General features: G+C 29.0%; 1 protein-coding gene across 1 annotated transcript in view; it reads left to right on the forward strand.

Moving 5' to 3' along the window:
• The window catches only part of LOC107457394 (aryl hydrocarbon receptor), a 168307-nt gene that overhangs the window by 51107 nt on the left and 92816 nt on the right, over positions 1 to 24384 (forward strand). The window contains exon 2 of the mRNA XM_043045862.2: positions 12743 to 12933. Coding sequence (XP_042901796.2) covers positions 12743 to 12933 — 191 coding nt within the window. The remainder of the gene's footprint in view (positions 1 to 12742; positions 12934 to 24384) is intronic.

Raw genomic sequence — 24384 nt, forward strand, 5'->3', positions numbered from 1 at the left:
CTATCTTAGTAAAAACGGACTGCTTAGCTTTACGGTTAATTACCCCGATAACAACAAAATATATAAACGAGACTTTTTTAGTTTTATTTTATATCTGATAAGGAACACATGGTCCAACTGGGTACTTGCACTTCAAGATGAAGAATATCACAATTACCCACACATGTGACCTATGACGTCAACGACAGCTGATCCTTTATAAGCTAAATGGCGTTTTAATGTTAAGCTAAGTTTCGCCACATAAGTTAGAATGTTAATTAACGTGAAGTTAATTGGATACAGATCCGTATCGTCCATCAAATTTCTTGAAATATAATTATTTCTCGTCTACGTCTTTTATTTAACTAACATTTATTATTTCTTTATGCATTTTATTGTAACCATGATATATTTTTGTTTTGTGTACTTGGCAATTTCATACTTAATTAGTTTGTTTATGCTCTACATGCATGTCTTTGTGTTAAGTAAGAAATATACAGTGAAAGAATTGAAATCTTTGTGAAAGTATATCGAATGACTCACTTAAGAGAATTGATACTTGACGGATTGGCTTACTCGAAATAGAACGGAAAGAATAGTTGCTAACGTAAACAAATACTACGCTTCAACAACCAATCAAGATCGAGATACCAATACTACGTCACTTGCTGGTATCCCAGTTTGGGTTTTCATTCTCAAAATGGGATAAAGCATTGTCGTCAATTCCTTTTTACCCTTTTTTTCTTTTAGTTTTTTTATTAATTTCGTAGTGAACCCCTGATCTGAAATTGAGATTTTAAACTCCTTAAAGATGATCTTAAATTGCGGTAACATTAAGTTAACAGATTCCTTCTGTAACAGATTTACCTTTATGTAAATCATTTTTAAGTGACCCATCTTTAAAGCATCTTTGATCATATAAACCTATTTAGCAGTAGTTCTGTAGAAAAAGAAATCAGCATACTTATAAGTTTACAAAAATAGTTTCTTCTATAGAAAACAATGGGCAAATTCTTTTTATTAAAAAAAAATTAAATTTCAAATTATAATATCAAATTTTTGTGACAAATAATGCCATGCTGATAGCAGCAATCGATCAGCATATTACAACTGACAATTGTAGAGAAATATAAATACGGAATTTTAAATCACTTAAGAAATACCAATATAGTGGTAGGTCATTTTAGTCAACCTGTGCCAGCACGATCATATGGATCCTTCATATAATCTAGCTTAACGAATAAAAAATAATTAAGTATTATAAAATGTGCCATAAACGACTATTTGATTAGAGCTAGCATAAGCTAGCATAAATCCCTGATGTTATCTTTTAAATATTAGACAAAACTGAATCGTCTGTAGTTTTAAAACATTAGCTTCCGCTAAACAAATAAGAAAATTCCATTTTTTAAATGTCGCTGACTTAATCTAAATATTTATTTTAAAAAAAAATCAAAAATAGGGCTATATAATTTGTTTACAATTGTACTCATGTTGAATGTCGTATTTTTAGCACTTACGGTGTATCTAAAATCGGATATGCACACTAACTCTTTATTTTTTTATGTGTACTGAAAACTAAAAGCTAATATTTTATTCAAATGATATTTTTTATAATAGTTTTCCATTGTATTTTGTCAAGGCGAAATATTTTCCTTTAAACTCCTTTTTTCATCTGTTCCAATTTTTATATTTTTAAATTTCACGTTCTTAAGAAGGAATTTATAAATTCTATAAATAACGAAAACAATCTCTTGGATCACTATAGCAACAAAAATAGGTCTCGAATGTGAAACTTTGCCAGTGCCCTCTCACTTCTTGGAAAATCGTCATAAAAGTTGATCTAGTTGTCATTACGGGGAATTTTCTGAAAACACCATTACATTAATTATTTACACTGAATGTGGTGCATTTTGCCTCCATAAAGTAACAAGTCTTCCTTTGTTGTTTTGCGCGATAAAAAAGTTATTGTTTAAAAATATACTGCACATACAGTGCAATGCTCTATTTTTTTTAAAAAGAAGTTAGCCATAACAACGAGCGCTTGCTTTTACAACAATTTTATTTTATTTCATAATCCATAAATTATATAGATATCGATACATAGCCTATCAATATACAAAGATGTGAGGCAATTATTAAATCTCCTCCGTAGCTTTATTATTGGATTCTCGGAGTAAAATTAAATTTGAACATCAGTTACAAAAATTGATTACTACTGAATTTGATTTTAAAGTAAAAATGAGCCAAAATCTTGAATACAAGTACCATATTCAATAACGAAAAAATCATGGTTATAACTTATATTATTTATGATTGCATGTAGTGTTTGTAACATTTAATCATGAGAAATGATTATAATAACACCAATGACTTCTAACTTCTAATTAGAATTTAAAATTCTAAATCTTTGGCTTTAAAATTACTATTTTGATATAAAAGTATACTCTAAGCTATACTGAAAGAAATACAAAGTTTTATCAAAGACACAAGTTAAATATCACCACGAGTAATCAGTGTTATTGTAAACATAGGGTAGGATTGCGTGATTACTTGGTTACTTTTAATCAAGAAAAAAGGCCGTTATGATTACTTGTAATCACAGTCAGGTGCAAATGAATAAATATAATTCTTTTTTATAATCTGTTACATTTATAATCACTTCTGCTCAGCAGTCAAGAAAGTAAATTTGTAGGAAAGTTACGCGTTTGCGTTACATGGAGAGGAAAGCCACGATAATCTCAGTGCTATTTCAGCACAATTATAGTCTAACCTATAATCTGTTTATTACTAATTTCATGACATTTTTGTGGTTTATGCAAGTCAGGGTCAGTATAAATGGGTGATTAACCCATTTATACAAGGGCACTGAAAGTTTTCTATATATGAAAAACTACTATCTTGAAAAAGGGGTAGCACATATTTATTTATACCAAGCAGACATTTCTTTCTGTTATCTACCACTTTAACTTTCAAAAAGCAAAGTACCTTTCTTCGGATCCAATTAAAGACGTTTATATTGTTAATATATTTTGGTAAACCATGTTTTATTTTATATTGTTATTATTAGATATATTTTTATTTTATTGTTATTTATATTGTTATATTTAAAAAATATTTTTGCCTTGTTTCTATACCTTGTTTCTTGAGCTACCTTGTTTCTATAAAACTAATCCTAGCTATAAATCATTTGTGTTACCCTTTTCTTCTGCTTAAAAAAAAAACATAACTGTTCTTTTGAAAGGCATAAATGGGTAAATCAGTCATCTCCGGAAATAGAACCTGAAACTCTTGTGTCTGAAATGACTGTTCATCGAATTAGACGGAGTTACCCTTTATAACAATTGTAACAATTTTTAGTTTAAATTTAATGACATAGAAAGAAACAGGATAGAGAAATATTATGTTCTACTAATACTTTTTATAAAAACCGTGTTAAAAGCTTCAATTTTGCACACCTTTTAAGCGATTTCTGTAAAATAGTTAGTAATCCAAAATTATAGCAATGTTATCAAAAGTTATCAATCTAAACACTATTTAAATAATATTCATTTAAGAGCTACGGTTTCGTAATTTTAAGTTTTAATTTTAGTTTTTTAAGAAACATGAAATGACAAAAGATCTTGTTTTGAAAAGTGCTGAACACCAGTGGCATGTAAACTATTTGAACTTGTGAAACAATTTAACACATTTCATGAAACTATGAATGTAAATATTTGATATACGTAAGAGAAATTGCTTTGAAAATGTTCGTCTCTATTAAAGATATAAATTAATGTGCTACGATTAAATTCTACATTTATTGTTGTAAAATAACTTTAATTTTCCCCTAGAAAAACTGCTTATTAAAAAAAAATTGGCGATTTTTCTGATTTATAGCTTTTAGAGCACGCTCTGAAATTTTCTGACTGGTTCAGTTCAAGAATAGTACAAAAAAAGAGTTTGATTGGCTTTAATTTTAAGAAAAGATTCCCTTCTCATAGAAGATTTTCATCTCTTATAGATTCCATTTAGAGAGAATATATTTAATGAAATATTCCACCCTACTTTATTTTTTCTTTTCTAAGAAATAAAATGTTTTGAGAACAAACTTTTTATTTTAATGTCTTTTTTAACTTTGCTCCGACACTATTTTTGTTGCAACTTTTTCATCAAAACAGAAAGCCAAATTAAATATGCATTAACAAATTTAGAATTTCATCAGTGCATATTTGGTAGGATAGCTAAACCTGGTCCAGTAAAAGAGTTACCTAAATTTATGAAAATCTTGAAATCAAAATTATTATACTTTAATAAACATAAAGTTTAGGTATAATAAATATAAATTTAGTTATAGTAAATATAAAGTTTAATAATAATAAATAGAAAGTTAATAATAGTAAATATTAAGTTTAAAATTTTCTTTTGTAATTTGTTTTTATATATTTAAACTATTATTGAATGAATTGCTATTCAGTATCATGACGTTATGTGGAAATTTATGAACTGGTTTGTTTAAATAGTTCAAAAGTTAAAGGTATTCAGTGCAAGCTCCATTGACTCCATGTTGCAGAACTCGCTCAATACGTTTCGTGTTATTATCCACACTCAATTCGTTAAGTCACGTTATTGCTGTCTCAACTTTGTGCACTTTTAGCTAATAAGTAAATGATGTGAACAAAATCCCATAGCAAGTAATTCAAGTTGTTTGCACAAAAGCCTTTTAAAAATTAAGATAAGGTATTTTCTGGAAATAAAGGTATTAAATTTAGTGTTATTAAGTCTAGCAGATTTGAAAGGCCATATTTGTAATGCTTTATATAAAAAATTAGTTCAATACTTGAAAAGAAATTTATATCTGAATAGACATTTTTAAAGATTAAAATAATTGCCCCGATAGTTTCGTTTCACAAACAAATCATTGTCCGACAAAAATATTACAAAAATTCAAACTGAGTGACAAATGTAATTTATTTAAATAATTCTTAATTTATTAAAGAATACTAATAACATAACAAATATAAAAATATAAATGTTATAATAAATATAAATAATACGATAAATATAAATAATGTAATAAAAGAAATCTATTATTATTATTAAATAAATTACACTTAGGAAAAGGAGAATTTAGTAAAATAACTACAAATAATAATTTTCTGATTGCGCATCAAAAATCTGGTGCAAAAAAATAAATATTGTCCGCTGCATATTTTTTTTTCAAAAGAAAAAAAAAGAGTAAAAACTATTTGAGTGTAATTGCTCAGAACATTGTATAATAATATGATTGCATGCCGAAGAAGTTATTATGACCAAGAATTTTGAAAAAATAAAAAAATAAAAAAGAATTAAAACGATAATAAAATAAATAAAAAGAAGAAAAAAATATAAAGAAGAATAAAGTGAAAGAATAAAAAAATAACAAGAACAAAATATTACCAGAATAAAAATAAAAGAATAGATAAATAATAATAATAAGAAGAAATAATAAAAAAAATGAAAAGAATAAAATTCTACCTAGTATTAGTTATAGATTTAGAATGTCCCAAGTCCTTTAAACAGCATAAGGAAAATTAGCAACTGCCACAGTCACTAAATCTCGCTTACCTTGCAATAAGTAGCCCAGCCCGGTTAAAAAAAGTTGAATTCTAAACAACAGGGAAAAATCCACTGTCATTGTAAGAAATCCAGGCATAGTTTTGTACAAATATTCCATTTTTGTCTACAATGTCGGCCAAATGTACACTTGGACTATTTTTCTGTTGGAAATTGTACTGTCGTGAAAATGTAGTTTAACAGTTAGACAACAGAATTGGAACTCCCGACTTAAATTATTTTGTTTTAATTTAATTATATATCCCATTTTTAAGTAAGTTTCAAGGCACTAACTTATTCTTTTTTTAATGGAATTTTTATATTATCTAATCTATTGTTTCAGTTTTAATGTAAAATAGTTCAAACTCATTTTCTACAAATATCACTACAAGGAATACAATGTCAAGTCGACAGGTTTGAAAATGATAATACCCCCCCCCCCCCCAAACAATACATTAAATTTTTGAATACACGATTTTGATACATTTTTTTTAATTACGCCACATCAAAATGCATACACTGTTTATTTGCAGAATTAACACAAAAATATTGCCTAAAGCAAAGATATTGAAAAGTAAGTTGTCTGAAATTATTATAACATAGGAAACATTCATATTTTTAACAAGATGCATATTAAAATTTGCTACAACTTGAATATGTAGAACAACTTGAACGCTCTAAAATATTAAACCATAGCAACAATTTCATTAATATTTTCAAAAAGTCGCGTGCTAAAATTATTCACTACTCACAAATTATACACAAATATTAAAATTCGAAAAACTTTGCTTTCATATTTTCATTAAACTAACTCTGCAAAGTTTAGATTGAAATTTTAATAGTTCATATATAAAGCTATATAAAGGCAATTTTCCTTAAAATTTAAATTTAACAGTTCTAAAAATAAATTAATAATAAATTAGAAAAATATTAGAAAGTTAGAATAAATTGATGAATACATTTATAATATAGTAGAAAAATATTCTGGTAATACTATAAAGAAATATTTCTTATTTATTATAAAAGTGCTCATCATTTAGTTTTTTTAGCATTTGTTTTGCCTGTATTTATTGCAAGAAACTAAATTCCTCAAAAGATTAAACGTACTTATAAAATTAAACATCACTAAAGAATGAAAATAAACTACAAGTTACGTAATTTTCTTGGAAATAAAATTTAGAGCTGATGTTAAAAATTCCTAATTCTCGATTATAATCCGCAAGCCCGGAGCATCGACATTTTACTATTTATTTAAAGAGGATTTAAGCGTTATTACAAAGAATAAAAAATAAATTATGACCGATTTCCAAATACTTCGATTTTCATGTTTCAAATAAATTACAATTAAGCGAATAAAAAGTAAATAAATACAGACCTGCTAGAATTTTTTTTCTTCTCTTTATCAACGGTCGGCTTTCAAAAGAAAATAAAAAATAATAAAACTGTAAAAAAAAAATGACATTCGTGAGGTAGCTTATTATTATTTCTCTTGTAATGGAACAAAATTTGTTGGAAACAGTGGCAGACGATTTCCTTATAAATATCACTAATTTCTACGAGTCGGGCGCATTAAAAACAACAGTTACAAAAATCGGCAAGCAGACGATACATTAAAATTTTCCCTCAAATGGCGAATGCAAATCGGCTCAGTAAAAACTGAGTCCCATAAAAAGATAAAACATTAAGAAACGATGAAAGTTATAATGCTCAGGAAGAAAGGGGATATTAAATTGTAGAGGGGGGAGGGAAAAGACTTAAACGCCGGTACCAAAATTATATACGAAGGGTGACATTATTCAATGGATGCTTTGTCCTAAACGCTGCTAAACCGGCCAGGTGAGGTAGAAATTAAAGAACGAAAAATAAAACTAAATAGAAGAAGAAAAAAAACTTAATAAATAATAATACAGAAAACGTAGAAGTTGGAAAGGGGGTAGAAAAATGGGTGCTCAGTAGTCAATTTTTCCAAAAGAAAGCTGACTAAGTCGGTGTTATGATTTTCCGCTGTGTTTTTTTATTTGGTTTTTGTTTTCTTGTTATTTTTTTAAGCGGTTCTTTTTCCCCCTCGTCTGCTAATAACGTTTCTGTTTTTGGTGTAATTGCAAACGGGGAACGGAAATCCATTAAAAATGGGTGTTTAGTGGTCTGCGGTTATCAGGAGCCTTTACTGGGGGAAATTTTCTGTTTGCCTTTCATTTCATTTTCTTTTCTTTTCATTTTCCTTTTTTACAATCATTTTGCAAGTAATAGAAGTATTTTATTTAAAAATAGTACCAGAAATATTGATTGCGTTAATTTATTGTTTCGATGTTTGTAATATGAGGATTTGTGAAAAACTAATTTTGGTTATTTTTGCGTGAAGTGAATTTTTGTCTCCTTATTCTACTGTATTTTTATACTACTTCAAGAGATGGTAAATATTAGATGGTTATAAACTAAGATGAGAAATTAAATTAAGAAAGAGACATTGCATTGGAGTAAAAGTCATTGAGAGAAATAAATGAATGATTATTGTTTTATTTACTTAGAAATATGCATGTTTCCAAAATAATCCGTTTTTTTTACTTATAATCTTACATATTCCTGAAATAAAATTTCCTTTATTCACTTGGACATTTCTATGTTTCCTAAATAATCCGTTTTATTTACTTAGCAGTTCTCATGTTCCTAAAATAATTTCTTTCGTTTACTTAGAAATATCCATGTTTCCAAAATAATTCGTTTTTATTTCTTACTTAGCAATTTTCATGTTCTTATAATAATTTCCTTTATTTACATATAAATATCCATGTTTCCTAAATGATCCGTTTTGCTTGCGTGGCAATCTTCATGCTCCTAACATAATTTTCTTTATTTACTTGGAAATTTCCATGTTTCCAAAATAATACATACTTAGAAGTAATAAATGCTGCTAAAGTGATCTTCTAGCCGCTTTTATACTCTTTATTCTTAATATATAAGGAATCTAGATGAATCCTAAATAATTCCCCTTATTTATATAACAATATCCGTGTTTTTAAAATAATAAGAACTATCGAATTCCTACATATTCATTAAAACTCAACATTAAATTCAAGAAGGACTTAAAAAACGAACTGCGCATCCGACAAAGTCACTCTTAAGGCCTGGTTTCTTCTTAGGAAACGTCGGCGTCAGCTTGAAACGAACGTTTACCTCTGATTGGTCAATTTATGAGTTTGACAGCATACGTCATCGAACGCCCATCTTGATCGACAACTGCCGTCCAAATCAACTGCAGTTGGATTACAACGTGACGTTAACAACAGAAGCAATGGCGGACAACAGCCAACAACAGAGCATTGAAATCAGCCAAGATTTTAATTTTAGCATTGAACATAGCTTCTTTTTCTTCTTCATTTAGCTAAGCTATTGTGTGTTTTTTCTTGGACAAAGTCATTATTTGTTCCTTAAAGCACTGGTCAACAATCACAAAATCAATACAAATTCAAAATAAATATTTGTTTACGTTATTAACGCATGCGCAATGAGAGATAATGTCTGTGTTGGACCGACCGCTCACGCTGAGCTAACAAAAAGTTATTTTTNTGTTCCTTAAAGCACTGGTCAACAATCACAAAATCAATACAAATTCAAAATAAATATTTGTTTACGTTATTAACGCATGCGCAATGAGAGATAATGTCTGTGTTGGACCGACCGCTCAAGCTGAGCTAACAAAAAGGTATTTTTATGGCGTCAAAATTATATCAACTTAAAGCTGACGCCCAGTTAAGACGCTTCTCTTAAGATACCAGGCCTTGAGCCAACAAACTAGTATTTTGTTGGCGTCAGGGTAACGTCAACTTAACGCTGACGCCCAGATAAGGCGCTTGTCCTAAGAAACCAGACCTTTCTTTACAATTGAAATGGTTTTTAGTGAGAGCTTGTATTATAAAATTGTTCTTCTGTTAGGGGAAGAAAAAAAAACATACGTATTTTAAATTTTGTGGAAAACTGCAAGGCAGCTAATTTTAACATTATTATAAGGAAGTGTCATAATAATTGTTGGAGAACGATTTCAGTAAGTAATGAGAACGTTACGAACTTTAAATATAGTTGGCAAACCGTAATGAATGAAATTAGCAATATGTTCAAGATCGTTTGTTTTTGGTGAATACCTATGTACTGGTTCGCTGAACTTGTTCTGGACGCACCGGTGAATACGAAGGAAAACTTTGTTCGGAACACGAAAGGCATTTCCGAATAGAATTCAAAAACACTGGATAAGTTGCACGAAACCACTAGAAACGAACCTTAAAACATACACTTCAGCAAACAGCAAAATATAGGGTGAGACATGTTTAGATATATTTACGGTACGTTGGAGGACATTTCTGATATTTAATGTGATATAATTATTCTCTCATGTTTATTGTATCGATCATGCGAAACCCTTGAACACGCGTGTTGCCATATGTTTTTTAGTTATAAGTTCACAAAATGGTAAATGTTTAAAACCATCCGACAGTGTTAGTCATTTTGTAATGACTTCATTCTTACATGACTCAAATATCAAAATCCTTTTCGGCTGAAGAAAGTATCTCGGATGGGGAATTCAACAAACACGCATTTGTGTTTTGTCAGGGAACTGCAATTTGACAGAATGACAAAACTTTTACCATTTTCATTACATATTGGATTATAAATACAACAATGAAGTCAGTGTAAGTTAACACTAGTGGAACAGCAATTCGTTGGTCCACTTACACAAAGGATCAACTTATAAAGGGAAATTTTATTATCTTTACCAATTTTGTACTTGATCATTAAAATCAGCTTAAACAACTAAGTTGCTAAGTTGACCATCTATGTATTTTATAAATTGAACAACGTACACAGGTAACGAGACAAATACAGTAAAGCCGGTGTAAGTTGACCACTAGTGAGACAGGAATTCGATGGTCCACTTAGACAAATGGTCAACTTATAAAGGGAAATTTAACTGTTTTTGCCAATTTGGTACTTGATCATTCAAATAAGCTTAAACAACTAAGCTGTTTAGTTGACGATCTCTGTGTTTTAACAACTAAACAACATATAGAGGTGGTCAACTTAGCGGCTTTAACTATCGTAAACTTTTCTTTATTCTAAACGATCATGTTTGTACGCTCTCGGTCTGTATCGGTGCAATTTCTCTGGAACCTCATAAAGGTGTCAAATTGAACCATATTTCCATTCCAGGGATTTTATGATATCAGTTAATTAAGGTCAAGAAGCTCAATAATAAGGTCAAACTCGGCATAATATTAAGGTTTCAGTGAATTTAAGCAAGATTATGGTTTCACAAGTTCCAAAATGTGTAGCACTGTGAGCGATACTTTTGAATACACTTGCGATTTAAGTTGCTAACAAAATGACAAACATTAATCAGAAGAAATGGAAATATCCCTGAAATCTTAATAATTTTGCAACAACTACATTGATTAATTATGTATAAGAATCGAATATTTATCTCAGGAAAAGAAAAAATATTTCATAAAATAACATCTTAACAAGCAAAACTGTTGAGCACGATTCTTTTGGGAATTATAAGAACAAAATAACAAGTCTTTCAATATATCATCTAGATCAGTATTTTGCAACTCGATTTACTCGAAGGACCGGAAAAAATAAATCAGTGTTTTATAGCGGGTCGGTAAGATTATTTTAAAATAGCGGCATAATTTTTACTTATTTAAAATTGTGGCACTTGACAATTTTTTGATCAGTCTGTTTCTCATCGTTCTCATACTCTTCATATTGAAAAATAAACCTATTGAAATATTAACAAGATTTCTATTAATTCTAATACAAATATTATTCCTTGGATCATCACCAGCCCCTGGTCAGCTAGTTTAGAAACAATGATCTCCATAAGAATTTGAAACAAAAGTAATTCAAACAAAATGGAAAACTTTTGTTTTTAAAAATAGTATTTAAAGTAAGGAAAGCTAACATGATCCAAAATTTGTAACAGCTTGTACTTTGTTTGACAAAATACTTAAAAATTTAAATAAAAATAAATAAAAATGCTGCTGTCAAATCAATTTCAGATTCCAAAGTACAAGGATTAGCTGCGTTTTTGCATCCGTAATTTTACTAAAAATATTTTAATGCAAAAATATTTATATATTTATTACATTGGTATCACGATTTAAAATTTGAAGATGTAATTTTTTTAAATGCGTATTTTTCTGCTATAAAAAAAAGTCTTGATTATTGTAAAAAAGATATCAAAGCGAATTTTTGTGATAACAACTGAGTGGTCTATAGTAGTCAACATCTTTTTCCATTATTTCATAGTTAACTAATTTTTACTTGAAAATCCCATCAGGTATTTAAAATGCCACTTTTCGGAAATTTTTTAAAATTTTAAAAGCAATGTTAAACATAACAAGCAAACGACGTTGCAGGATAAAGAATTTTATTTCGAAATAATATTGAAAATAGCATCATCAGAATTATTGATGATAAACCATTTAGATGAACGTATCCATACTCCTTTTCTGAAACTGACACATACCTATTAATAGTACATTTCATTGCTTGTCTTAACTTGTATTTTACTCTGTGTTAATTTACCGAATTTCTTTTTCTCTTCTCTTGAAGACTTGTCTTAGCTTGTATTTTACTCTGTGTTGATTTACCGAATTTCTTTTTCTCCTCTCTTGAAGACTTGTCTTAACGTGCATTTTACTCTGAGTTGATTTACCGAATTTCTTTTTCTCTTCTCTTGAAGACTTGCCTTAACGTGTATTTTACTCTGTGTTGATTTACCGAATTTCTTTTTCTCCTCTCTTGAAGACTTGTCTTAACGTGTATTTTACTCTGTGTTGATTTACCGAATTTCTTTTTCTCCTCTCTTGAAGACTTGTCTTAACGTGTATTTTACTCTGTGTTGATTTACCGAATTTCTTTTTCTCCTCTCTTGAAGACTTGCCTTAACGTGTATTTTACTCTGTGTTGATTTACAGAATTTCTTTTTCTCTTCTCTTGAAGACTTGTCTTAACGTGTATTTTACTCTGTGTTAATTTACCGATTTTCTTTTTCTCTTCTCTTGAAGACTTGTCTTAACGTGTATTTCACTCTGTGTTAATTTACCGAATTTCTTTTTCTCTTCTCTTGAAGACTTGTCTTAACGTGTATTTTAATATGTGTTAATTTACCGAATTTCTTTTTCTCTTCTAGTGTTCGTGTACCACCCAAAGAAGGCCAAACCAAATCAAACCCCAGCAAAAGACATCGTGAACGTCTAAACGCAGAGTTGGACACCTTGGCTAGTCTACTTCCCTTTGACCAAAACGTCCTGTCTAAGCTAGACAAACTCTCCATTCTCCGATTAAGTGTTAGCTATCTCAGGACTAAAAGCTACTTCCAAGGTAAGAGCCATTTTAGTTTTGATTAAGGTTATGATATTGGCGTTTATACATGTTAGTAAACTTCTTTAACTACTAACTGTGAACCAAAAGTAAAACGTGTGTGTGTCTGAAAGTAAACTTAATCATTCTCTCTTATTTGCCTATAAATCAAATCTGACAGCAAGCCAATCTGCTTCAGAACAAAAATTCATTTATAAGTCAAATCTGTCCGCGTATCTAATCTGTCTATCAGCCAAAAGTCTGTTAGTTCTATCTTTTTTTTTCTTCCTTTAATAAGCCTAAACTGCATGGACCAAAGATAGTTTCTTCTTGAGAAGGTTAAGAAAATGAAGTTTGATACTCGTGCGTAAACTCACCGTTAAGGCGAGATACATTTTAACAGTTAGTTTAGATTGCTTATTCTTCTCAAATACCTGCTCATTAGCAATATAATTATGTGATTTTTTTACTTTTCTATGCATTCTAAATAAGCTTCTTTTACCACTACTTCCCAACGCAAGCTGTGAATTAAAATCATTGTATTGGAAGGCAAACTAAATCTGTCTCTCTTATATGCCTATAAAACAAATCAGCTATTTAACCAATCTGCTAACGAACTAAAATCTACTTCTTACCTAAATCTGTCTTATAGTATGAAATTTGACTGTCATCCAAAACTTTTTTAGTCCTAGTTGTTTTCCTTCGATGTGCCCAAATTGTGAGAACAGGGATAATTTCTCGTTGTGGAAGTTTAAAAAACGAAGATTGATATTTGGTGGACCCGGTAGCAGAATTCGCGGAGTGAATCAGCAGTACTGTCTTTATTAATCCATATTTGTCGGCGACTCAACGTAGTAAGATAGATTACCATTGTAAGAGACAGAGATTATTATAGTAAAAAATTGGTTTAATCTATCATACATATTGCAAAATTTACAAATACAAGGTCCTTAAAAAAATTATACATGAAAACTTTATGTTGTTGAAATTTAAATTGAATTTTATACAGTAACACTAATATAATAGAACTAAAACAGTCATGCCTGTAATCAATTTTTTTTCTTTACTTTTTCCCGTTCTTCTTTCAATTCAACCATTTAATTTTTCTCAGAAACAAGTTTAAAAAAAGTTTTAAAAAGCTATTTTCCTTCAAAGTTTGTTTACTTTTTAAATAAAAAAAACTAAAGTGAAATGTAATCAGAAGATGCTGTAATAATCTGTGCTAAAGGGGTTCTGCTTCCGGTCTTGTTTGCAAACTCACTGTAGCAGTTCGTTTATATTGTCCATTTTTCTCGAATATCTATACATTGACAGTAAAATTTTAAGAATTTTTTTTTATCGTTTTTTAACTGATTGAAGTCAAAGTATTTGTTCACGCTTATCTTAGATTCCAGTACGCTTCCATTTCTAGTTTTAACATCCGATTGTGGCGTTTAAATGTGAAAAATGGTTTACTTCATCTCATGAGGGAATGAAGGATTTATTGGACAAATCTGAAAACTTTACACCGGCTTAGCAATTCTCACAGACATGGTCCGCCAAGCGATCGATAAAATGTGTTATTATAAACCCATGTTGGAACAGGAGATTCCCCTCAATTCCCGGGAGATTCTCACCCTTCTCTGAATCGAATCATGGGAAAAGAGGGTGGGTTAATAATCGACACCCCCAAGAATATTTTATGCGGGTGGAAGGAAGGAAAATTAGGGATTGGTTGGTGGATGCAGAGTGCGAATGAAAAAAAAAAGTGGAAATCTGATTGATTATTATTGGCAAAAGAAAGCACATACATAGATTATAAGACATGAGATGCATATTGAAAGAGACGAATGCATGAGATCTAAATTACATTTATGCTGAATCGGTTCATTAAATTAATTTGTGAATCCATAAATTCACAAATTAGTGTTCATTACATTCCCAGAATACCTGTAGCATTAAACTCATTCACATAGCTCTATAAGCTATGATAATTTTTCTAAATTTCAAAATTGGAGATAAACTACAATATCAATACGGCACAGTTAATATATTAATAATAATGCGAATTAATAATAATGTGGAAATCTGATTGATTATTATTAGCAAAAGTAAGCACATACATAGATTATAAGACATGAGATGTATATTAAAAGAGATGAATGCATAAAATCTAAATTGCACTTATGCGGGATCGGTTCATTAAATTAATTTGTGAATTCATAAATTCACAAATTAGTGTTCGTTATATTCACAGAATACCTGTAGCACTTAACTCATTCACATAGTTACGATAATTGATCTAATTTTCAAAATTGGAGATAAACTATAATATCAATACGGCACAATTAATCTTTTGGAAAGCTTAGTTTTAGTATGCTTAGTCTTTGTACCATGTGTGTACAATGAAATCCTTTCCAAGACATGAATTTTCTTTGATAAGAACATCAATTGAGAAGAAATTTCTACTTAATAAATTGCTTATTTATATAATACATTAAACAGTTATTTCAAATTAGTTTCTAAATTATACAACCCGTAATTTTTAATCTAAAGTAATGTTGTTCGCTTATAAAGCTCTCCCGTTGCGATAAAATCCATTTGTTTCTTTTTGTTGCAGGTTATATACGATTGATATTAGCAGTACTGATAGCTTATCTAAAAGAAATATAATTAAAAACTTCTTATAAATTTCAGTTCTGATAAAGATTTAAACTAAATTATTTAAAAGTCACAATATTTCGATAAAAAAAAATTTTTTTTTTAAGTACATACTTCACCGAAAAATTGCTATTTAGTCTTATTCTCGTCGCATCCTGGAACATTCGAATTTTGATAGAATAAAAGGCCAAAAATATTTCAAATCACCTGATATTTCTGAAAAAATCAAAAGTTTTAAAAAATGAAATGCAATTAAATGAAGTGAATCAAAGTTACGAAGACATTTCTCCATTATAAATTGTCTGTTTACGTAGCACATTAAAAAGTAGTTGCAAAATAACTTTTAAAGGTAGATAAATAGGAACTTATCCGTAATGTGCCACATTTATAAAAGTCTCTCATAGGCAAAGAAAGCCATTTATCGTTTCTACTGATAACAGGATATGAATATGATAAGATTTGTACTTGCTAAGAATGCTAGTTTAAACTTTATCTTGACTTTGATTTAGCTAAAGGTTAAATCTGAACCGCATTTTTTTCAGCCAATAAGTTATTTTTTAAATCCGCTCATCAAAAATTGCGTCAAAAATCACCAAAAACTTGCAATATGCTCTTATTTTCGCCAAATCCTGGAACATTCGAATTCTGATGGCATGAAGAGCATCTGACACTATTGAGATATATTTTTGCCATTGAGGTGTCAGTTCCTTATAAAAGTGCTCAAAAATAAAATATAATAAATGAACTTAATTGAAGTGAACCATCTCTGTCATATTAAATCATTTTTATAACATCCATTTAAGAAAGATTCCGCTTTTATTTTGATAATAACATGACGAAAAAGTTTTAACAAAGGCATTTCCACATTATAAATTACCTCTTTACTTACATTGAAAAGCTTTTTCAGAATAACTTTTTAATGTGGATAATATGGAGCTTATATTATCCTACGTGTATAAAGGTCTTTCACAGAGATAAAAGCCATTCGCTGATTACAGTATCTGAATTTTGATATTATTTGTACAGAAAGTTCATTTCAAAAGAATGTTAAACTAAACTTTATCTTAACTTTAATTTAGATAAAGGTTAAGTTTTAATCATTTAGCAATAGCATTTTTTCAGGAAATAAGTTATTTTTAAATCCACACATCAAAGATTGCGCCAAAAATCACCGAAAACTTGCAATTTGCTCTTATTCTCGTCAAATCCTGGAACATTCGAATTCCGACAGAATAGAAAGCACCTGATATTCCTTATGATATATTTCTGCCTTTGAGAGATCAGTTCCTTCTAAAAGTGTTCGAAAATAAAATACAATGAACAAAGTTAATTGAAGTGAACCATGTCTGTCAACCGAAATCGCTTTCAAGACATCCATTTAAGAAAGATATGACTTTTCTTTTGACAACAACATGATAAGAACCAAAAGGTACACTGAAGAACATTTAAGTCGGAAAAATCATAACTTGTTTCCGTCGTTATGCAAGGGGGGAAGGAGGGAAATATAGTGGATCTGAGTCCACTGATTAGGGCTTGATCATTGGGCAAGTTGTACGTGATTCTACGTCGCTTTCCTAGTTCTCAGCCGGCACCTGCTCTTTTTTTATTCCATCCGAACATGTCATTACTTGTTTCGAAGAAAAAATTAGAAAAGGTAAATGTCATTTCTTAGTTTTGTTAGATTGTTGGAGCTAATTATATTTTTAGGTTTGGTTCACACACACGGCTCTGTAAAAGGGGGATGTTTTATATTTTTATGTAATGATGCGTTTCGTTAGATATACATTGACAAAATAATTGAACTAATTGAAGAATGTAACGATAAAATAATTAAGAATTAACTACCGAGTATAAAGGTGTGGGAAATCTTTAAGAAAAGAAATNTTTTTTTTTTTTTTTTTTTTTTTTTTTTTTTTTTTTTAATTAAAGAATGAAAATTTATTTGTCTGAATTGCATACGATATGCGTTAAAGTAAAGGGCGAAATTGTCAATTGCCACTAGCCATAAGGCGACTAAATATTACTAGTGGCGATAAAAAAATAAATAAAAAAATCTGTCAGCCAATCATCACCAGATCGACATTTTCGTGTTGAAATTTATTATGGAATGTCGTGAAATTATTACGGAACAATAGTATAAAACGCCGTGGTGGTTCAGGGAATAGAGTGCTTGTCTCCCAATGAGGTGAATCGGCTTCAAATCCCTGTGATGGCTGATGAATACAAGTAAAATAATATAGTCCAATAATAAAAATATTTTAACGCGCATTACGTAAGCACACTTTACGTATTGTTTTTGGTTCAGAGAAAGTAATAAATCTAGACGGGGAAAAGTCGACAACCTGAAACCTCCAAAAAAATGAAAGATATTCTTTTAATAAATGCAATAAATAAAAGCTCCACTGAAGGTAATTAAAATAGAAAATAAATATATTTTTATGATTAAAATTAACTGAATTTTATTATTTATGCTTCCAAAGCTTATTGCTTTCGATTAAGGCAAATAAGTAAATCTAACGATAAAATAAAATCCTTCTTAAAATATTAATTTCGTACTTAAAAATACCCATGACATCGAAACAAATGGTAAGACAAAGATTTTATAAATGCCGTTTCGCCGAAACAGTACAGTCGGCTACCATTCATGGTAGCCGGACTTTCATTTTATTATTTCATTTTATCATTAACCGAATTTTATTATTATTTCCACTTTCGTACTTAAAAATACCCATGACATCGAAACAAATGGTAAGACAAAGATTTTATAAATGCCGTTTGCCGAAACAGTACAGTCGACTACCATTCATGGTAGCCGGACTTTCATTTTATTATTTCATTTTATCATTAACCGAATTTTATTATTTCCACTTCCTAAGCTTATTGCTTTCCATTCAGGCAAAAAAATAAATCTAGCTATGAAAAAAATCCTTCTTAAAATATTAATTTCATACTTAAAAATACCCATGACATCGAAGCAAATGGTAAAGCAAAGGTTTGATAAATGCCGTTTCGCCGAAACAGTGCAGTCGACCACTATTCATGATCGTCGGACTTTCATATCGATTGCCGTGGACGATCGTAGCCAACGGTCAAAATCCATCAAGCGGCAATGGGTCGTACCTGATAAGTGTTCTAGGAAGGTAAATAGGTGATTCAGTTGGCGGGGAAGCCCCCGTAAGGTAAAATTTTCATGATTATCTACGTATTTGGCAAAAAAAAAAGAAGAAGAAAAAAGGAAAGAATATTATTGATTGGGATATTCCATTGAATGAAGTTATTTGTACGAGTTGTAAATGTTGCATGAACTTCCTGTTTGTAGAATATATTCGTGTAGGATATGAAAGTGAGGAGGATTTATAAAGCTTGCAAATTGAGAGACTATTAAGAAACACGCGAAATGAATTGAGATATGATCGAAAATAAAAAGAAACGTCAATTTAATGTTTTTTTCCCCTTCAAATTATTGGTAATTATTTGAATGAATTGTTTTCATTTTTTTTCTTGGTAATATTGATGGTCGATCTACTCATATGAATCATGAAGTAATAAATTTAATGCTCAATTACTTTTCCCCTATTTGAAAAAAATTAACTATTTGTTTTTTGGGTTTATAAAAGCAATGCACGTAAATACGTGTAGCAATATACGTAGTACATAAAATACATAAGTGATGCACGTAAATAAATATATAATACAATATGTATCACTACTTAACCTTTTGGCTCAAAATTTTTATTAAACATATTTTTCATTATTTCGTACTAATTTACTTCAAAATAACTAAAAATATTATAATTAGCATTTTAATAATTTATGGTTATGAAATACAGCATGGAACACCGGTTTTTCTAAGTTAAAGGTAAAATCTTCCATACACGACTCATTTCTAAACAATAATTTTTCAAATTTGCATTTATTTGCTGTTATTTAGAACTATGAGAAACAGTTATTGAAGTTTCTTTTATTCACAAAATCAGTTATAGATAAAAATTTTGAATATGAATGAAAATAAAAAAATAAAATTTCAAACCACTTATTTTGGATTTTATATTTTTGTACAAATATAACTCCAATAATCAAACAGAATTTTTTAATAACTATTAGACTGTTTTTTTTTTGTAATTAAGAAATACGAAAATATATATTTTTGCTTGCAATTATAGCGTCAGAAAAAAAGCATATATATGCAATTATAGCAGATGGACCACCGGTGTTCTATCTGCGTCAAAGGGTTAAGTAATAAATCATTAAGTTATATTAATTTTTAATGAATTGTAATTTTGTACGACTGTACTCGTCAAATGTTTAAGTATTTATATCTTTGGTGAGAAATATTTAAAAATTATTAGTTACATCTTGTGCAGCTAAAAATCTGTTTTTAAATATTAATCTGTAACCAACAAAAGAAAAAAAATCTGAATATAACTTAATTTACTTAATAACAAAAGTTTAATTACTTAAAATGAGTGGGTACTTTACTTAAAAGGAATGATACGATTCTTAGAACCCACCGTTTATAAAATTGCTTACATAAAATTTAAAAGTTAATTTTAATTAGAAAAAACTTCAATGGAACTTCAAACATCAAATGGAACTTCTTTTATTCGAACTATTTTTTTAAATTTATGATATTTTTACACAAAAAATTAATAAATCTCGAAACAGCTTGATTGGATTCGGTACTGAGTGATATGCATAACAATAAATAAAAACATATTTAAGAAAAACTAATTTTTACTGATAGTTAGAAATGCAAATTTGAAGTTGCAATCTTTACTATTGTAATTCATACATTTTCAAAAAATAAATAACGTTGTAAGATGTTTTCGGTCGAAAAATAAAATTTAAGAAGTACTCAGAGTTATTGTAACTCTTATTTTCGATCGTAAAATAAAATATGAGAAATAAGCACCGATATTGTAATTCATGTTTTTGGCCGCAAAATAAAATTGTAAATTGAATAAGTAAGTATTTCTTCAAAATTTCAAAGATAAAAGGAAAAAGAATGATCAAACTAAGAGCGAAATGCATAAAAAGATACTAAATGCAAATACTTAAAGTTAAATAGAATAAATCTAATTATTTTTTCCAAAAATTAACTAAATGAACTAGTTTTGAGGAAATTATTTCATTCAAAATTTTTTTATAAAACGTAGTTCCGTACTTTTGTTTAAAAATATTTTCTTCTTCGAAATTTCGATTTATTCCGTGTTCAAAATTTCTTTTCTTATTTATTGCTTTGAATTCAATGCCATTGTTCTTTTAAAAAATGAAACAGAAACATTATAACTGTTCGTTAAAATTTCTGTTTTTATTCTATTTTTTTATTCTTTCTTAATGATCAAAGTCTATAACTGCTTTACACTTCGAATTGAAATATTTCAAAAGAATATTTTTGTAAACAACTTATTTATCTTTAATGATGCTAGCCTTAATGGGACAATTTTCTTTTTGACGAAAAAGAAAATCGCGATTAGCAAAATGTAACCGTTAGCGTGCAGCGCTGATCGAACATTCGAATTCTACTCTGTGAGAAAATTTTGTAATGCGTAATTTGTAACTTCCATAACATTCATCAATACTTTGTCTCCTAACGATTTATCTGAGTGTTAAACAAAACTATTTCGCCCAAAATGTAATTTGTTCAAAGAAGTGTTTAATTTTAAAAGAAAATTGCTCAAATAAACTACTGTTCATTGTTAAACTTTCCGTAAACTATGCCAGGCAAACAGTGTTATTTTTTTCTCAATAAATATCTATCTTGTGTATGTATTTTGTAAAAAATCTCGCTGAATCTGGGTTTAAAACCTGTGATGTTCTTTGATTTGTATCATATGCTGATAGTTTATTATTTAATTACGTGTAACGGCTTTGTCCACTAAAAATACCCTTGTAAAATTAAAGATTAGGTTTAAAAATTAAATTTCATTATAATACGAGAAAGCCATTTATAAAGCCATATATTTATATAATATGTCAGATACCGCTATTTATTCGTATGACAACAGTATTTATGTTTGATACAGAGTTTTGAGGAATTTTTTGAAGTCAATTCTGCACAGAGAAAAAATTAAGCTCAAAACTACCAGAATACGGTAATATTTACCGCGATTACATCTCTGTGGGAACATAAAAAAGTTCGACAATTTTTACAAAAAAGCCTTGGTAATAAATTCGGTAGTAAATTTGGTAAAATTAACAATAAGGTATGGTTTTATAATTTGTGATAAAATTTGGTAAGTGCGGTAAAATTTGGTAATTTTATCATTAGAGCATGACATAAAAGCAATTTATTTGGTTAAACTTACTTCCCAGTTTTGTATTTTTTATTAAATGTGTGGTAATAAAAACTATAGTTATGAAAACCAGAATTTTTAATAAACTGTTACCCTATGAACAGAAAACTTACCAAATGAATGGTTTAAATATCGTATTATTTAGTTTTATTAACAAATTTTCTTTTTAATTTCTTATTTTTTTACATGAAATGTAATTACAATTAATGATAATTTTACAGAATTTTTCTCTCCGTGGGTCAAAATTATTCTGAAACAGAAAGATCAGAATCGATGTTCATTAAATTCATGAGAAATTGAGAAAGTTTGTTCTATTTAGAGATTGGACCGCTATTTCTTTATTAATAAAATTTTTTAAATATTAAATTTTTGATACAAATATGCATATTAAGTCCAAGCATATGGACTTGGTTCACATATTTGTTACAAAACTTTGCTTAGATTAAGAAACGTTAGTGATAAAGTAATTTATCCCGATTTTGAAAGTTAATTTTTTAAACTATTATCCAAATTTAAGTTATTATGCACGTTTTCAGATATTTTATAGTTTGCTAGCATATTTATTAAGAAAAATTACTAATAAACAACATTGCACTTATTTTAAAAATGCTTGTTTTTCAAGCGATTATTCAAACTTTTAATAATAAGTCAATTTTTAATTTTTTAGATAGGGCGAACTTGGTTTTACATATTTATCAACAAATATTAGAATGTTAAAGTAAATTACACTGATATTAAAAATGTTTATTTTTAAGCAATTTCTAAATTAAAAGCGCATTTTTACGATTTAAAATTAGTACTAGAAATATTTCTTTATTTAGTCATTTATTTATATACTTACGTATATAAATTTAGTTCCATGTGCTCTAAAAATTTTGTAAAACTTTATACGTGTGTTTAATTTATTTACATACGCGTATTCATTATATGAGTTGTGGCGTTTGAGATGATTAAAAGATTCGATGGCTTCTGCACCAACAATTAACTCTATGGAACATAGTAACAAAACAGTATGCTCATTACTGCATCACCTTCAAAAGATTTTTTTAATTTTCAATTGAGTCCCACGACCCTTAAATAACCTTTCTTTTACCCATTTTTAATTTTTAAATCAGATTTATTTCTTCGTTTGATAAGTTTGCCAAGAATGCATAATGTCGACCACGTTTGGTACAGTATATCCAATTGACATTAAACTCTACTTTTAATTCAATTCCATATTATATGAATAATTGATGCATTGCAAGGAAACCTCTAACATGAATGGCGAGATCTGGTTTGTGATAGAGTTGGACAAAAATGCGCAACAACGAATTACTCCATCATCAAAGAAAGCAATCGTTCCTATTGCCAAATCAGACTTCCCTAAAATAGAATTATCAGGAATGCATATTGATCAGTTTGATGATGTAATCCATTATCCACGTGGTGAGGTCTAATTGCTGGTTGTCAGTCGTTCTATAGCGGTTATACAAAACCGAAAACAAATGTGGGAAATGCTATTTTCGCTTTCAATCCACTAAACAGAATTATAAATTTTCTCAAAAAAACTTTACTGTTAATTAAATGTAAACCTTATTTTTTCTAGAACTTATAGTTTAGATCTGTATTTTTTGCTTTGAGAATTGCAAAACCGTTTTCTCATTATTTATATAACATTATATAAGCGAAATAAAACCGTTTTCTCATTATTTATATAACATTATATCAGCGAAACAAAAATCGTTTTCTTATTGTTTATATTACATTATATAAACGAAACAAAATCTTTTTCTCATTATCTATATTACATTATATAGGCGAAACAAAACCGTTTTCTCATTGTTTATTACATTATGTAAGCGAAACAAAATCGTTTTCTCATTATTTATACTACATTATATAAGCGAAACGAAACCGTTTTCTCATCATTTGGTTTACTCTATTTACGTACAATCGTATTTACGTACCTTTTTATACCTTGGTGGTTGCTCTTTTTTTCTCGTTTTTCCCCTCTATTTTTTAACAGATTTGCTATTTTATTTAAGAATTTTCATAAGAGTACATAGTGTGTTCACATTTAGTACAATTTAACCGATTACCATTAAACTATACTATGTTCAATTTAATTCATTATTGTCTAAATAATTGATGAATTTCAAATAAACCTCTAACATGAATGGCAGGATTTGATTTGTTTCATAGAGGCGGAGAAGAATGCAGACGAACGAATAGCTTCTTCATCAAGTAAAGCAATCCTTCTACTGTCAATTCGAACTTTGCTAAAATAGAATTATCAGGAATGTGTATCGATCAGTCTGACGATACAATCTATTATCAACACAGCGAGGTCTAATTGCTGGTTAGCAGTCGTCCTATAGCGGTTACAAAACAGAAAACAAATGTGGGAAATGCTATTTTCGTTTTCAATTCTCTCGCCAATGCTTGGATGCTCGTCCAAATTACCATCATGTACCACCACGATTTAGATCTTCTTCGGACGCGCTGTCACACGAGGTTGGTGTCTCGTTAAGTTGTGACAAAGTGCAGCCTAGAA

Source organism: Parasteatoda tepidariorum, chromosome 10, assembly GCF_043381705.1.
Source record: "Parasteatoda tepidariorum isolate YZ-2023 chromosome 10, CAS_Ptep_4.0, whole genome shotgun sequence".
Lineage (NCBI taxonomy): Eukaryota > Metazoa > Arthropoda > Arachnida > Araneae > Theridiidae > Parasteatoda > Parasteatoda tepidariorum.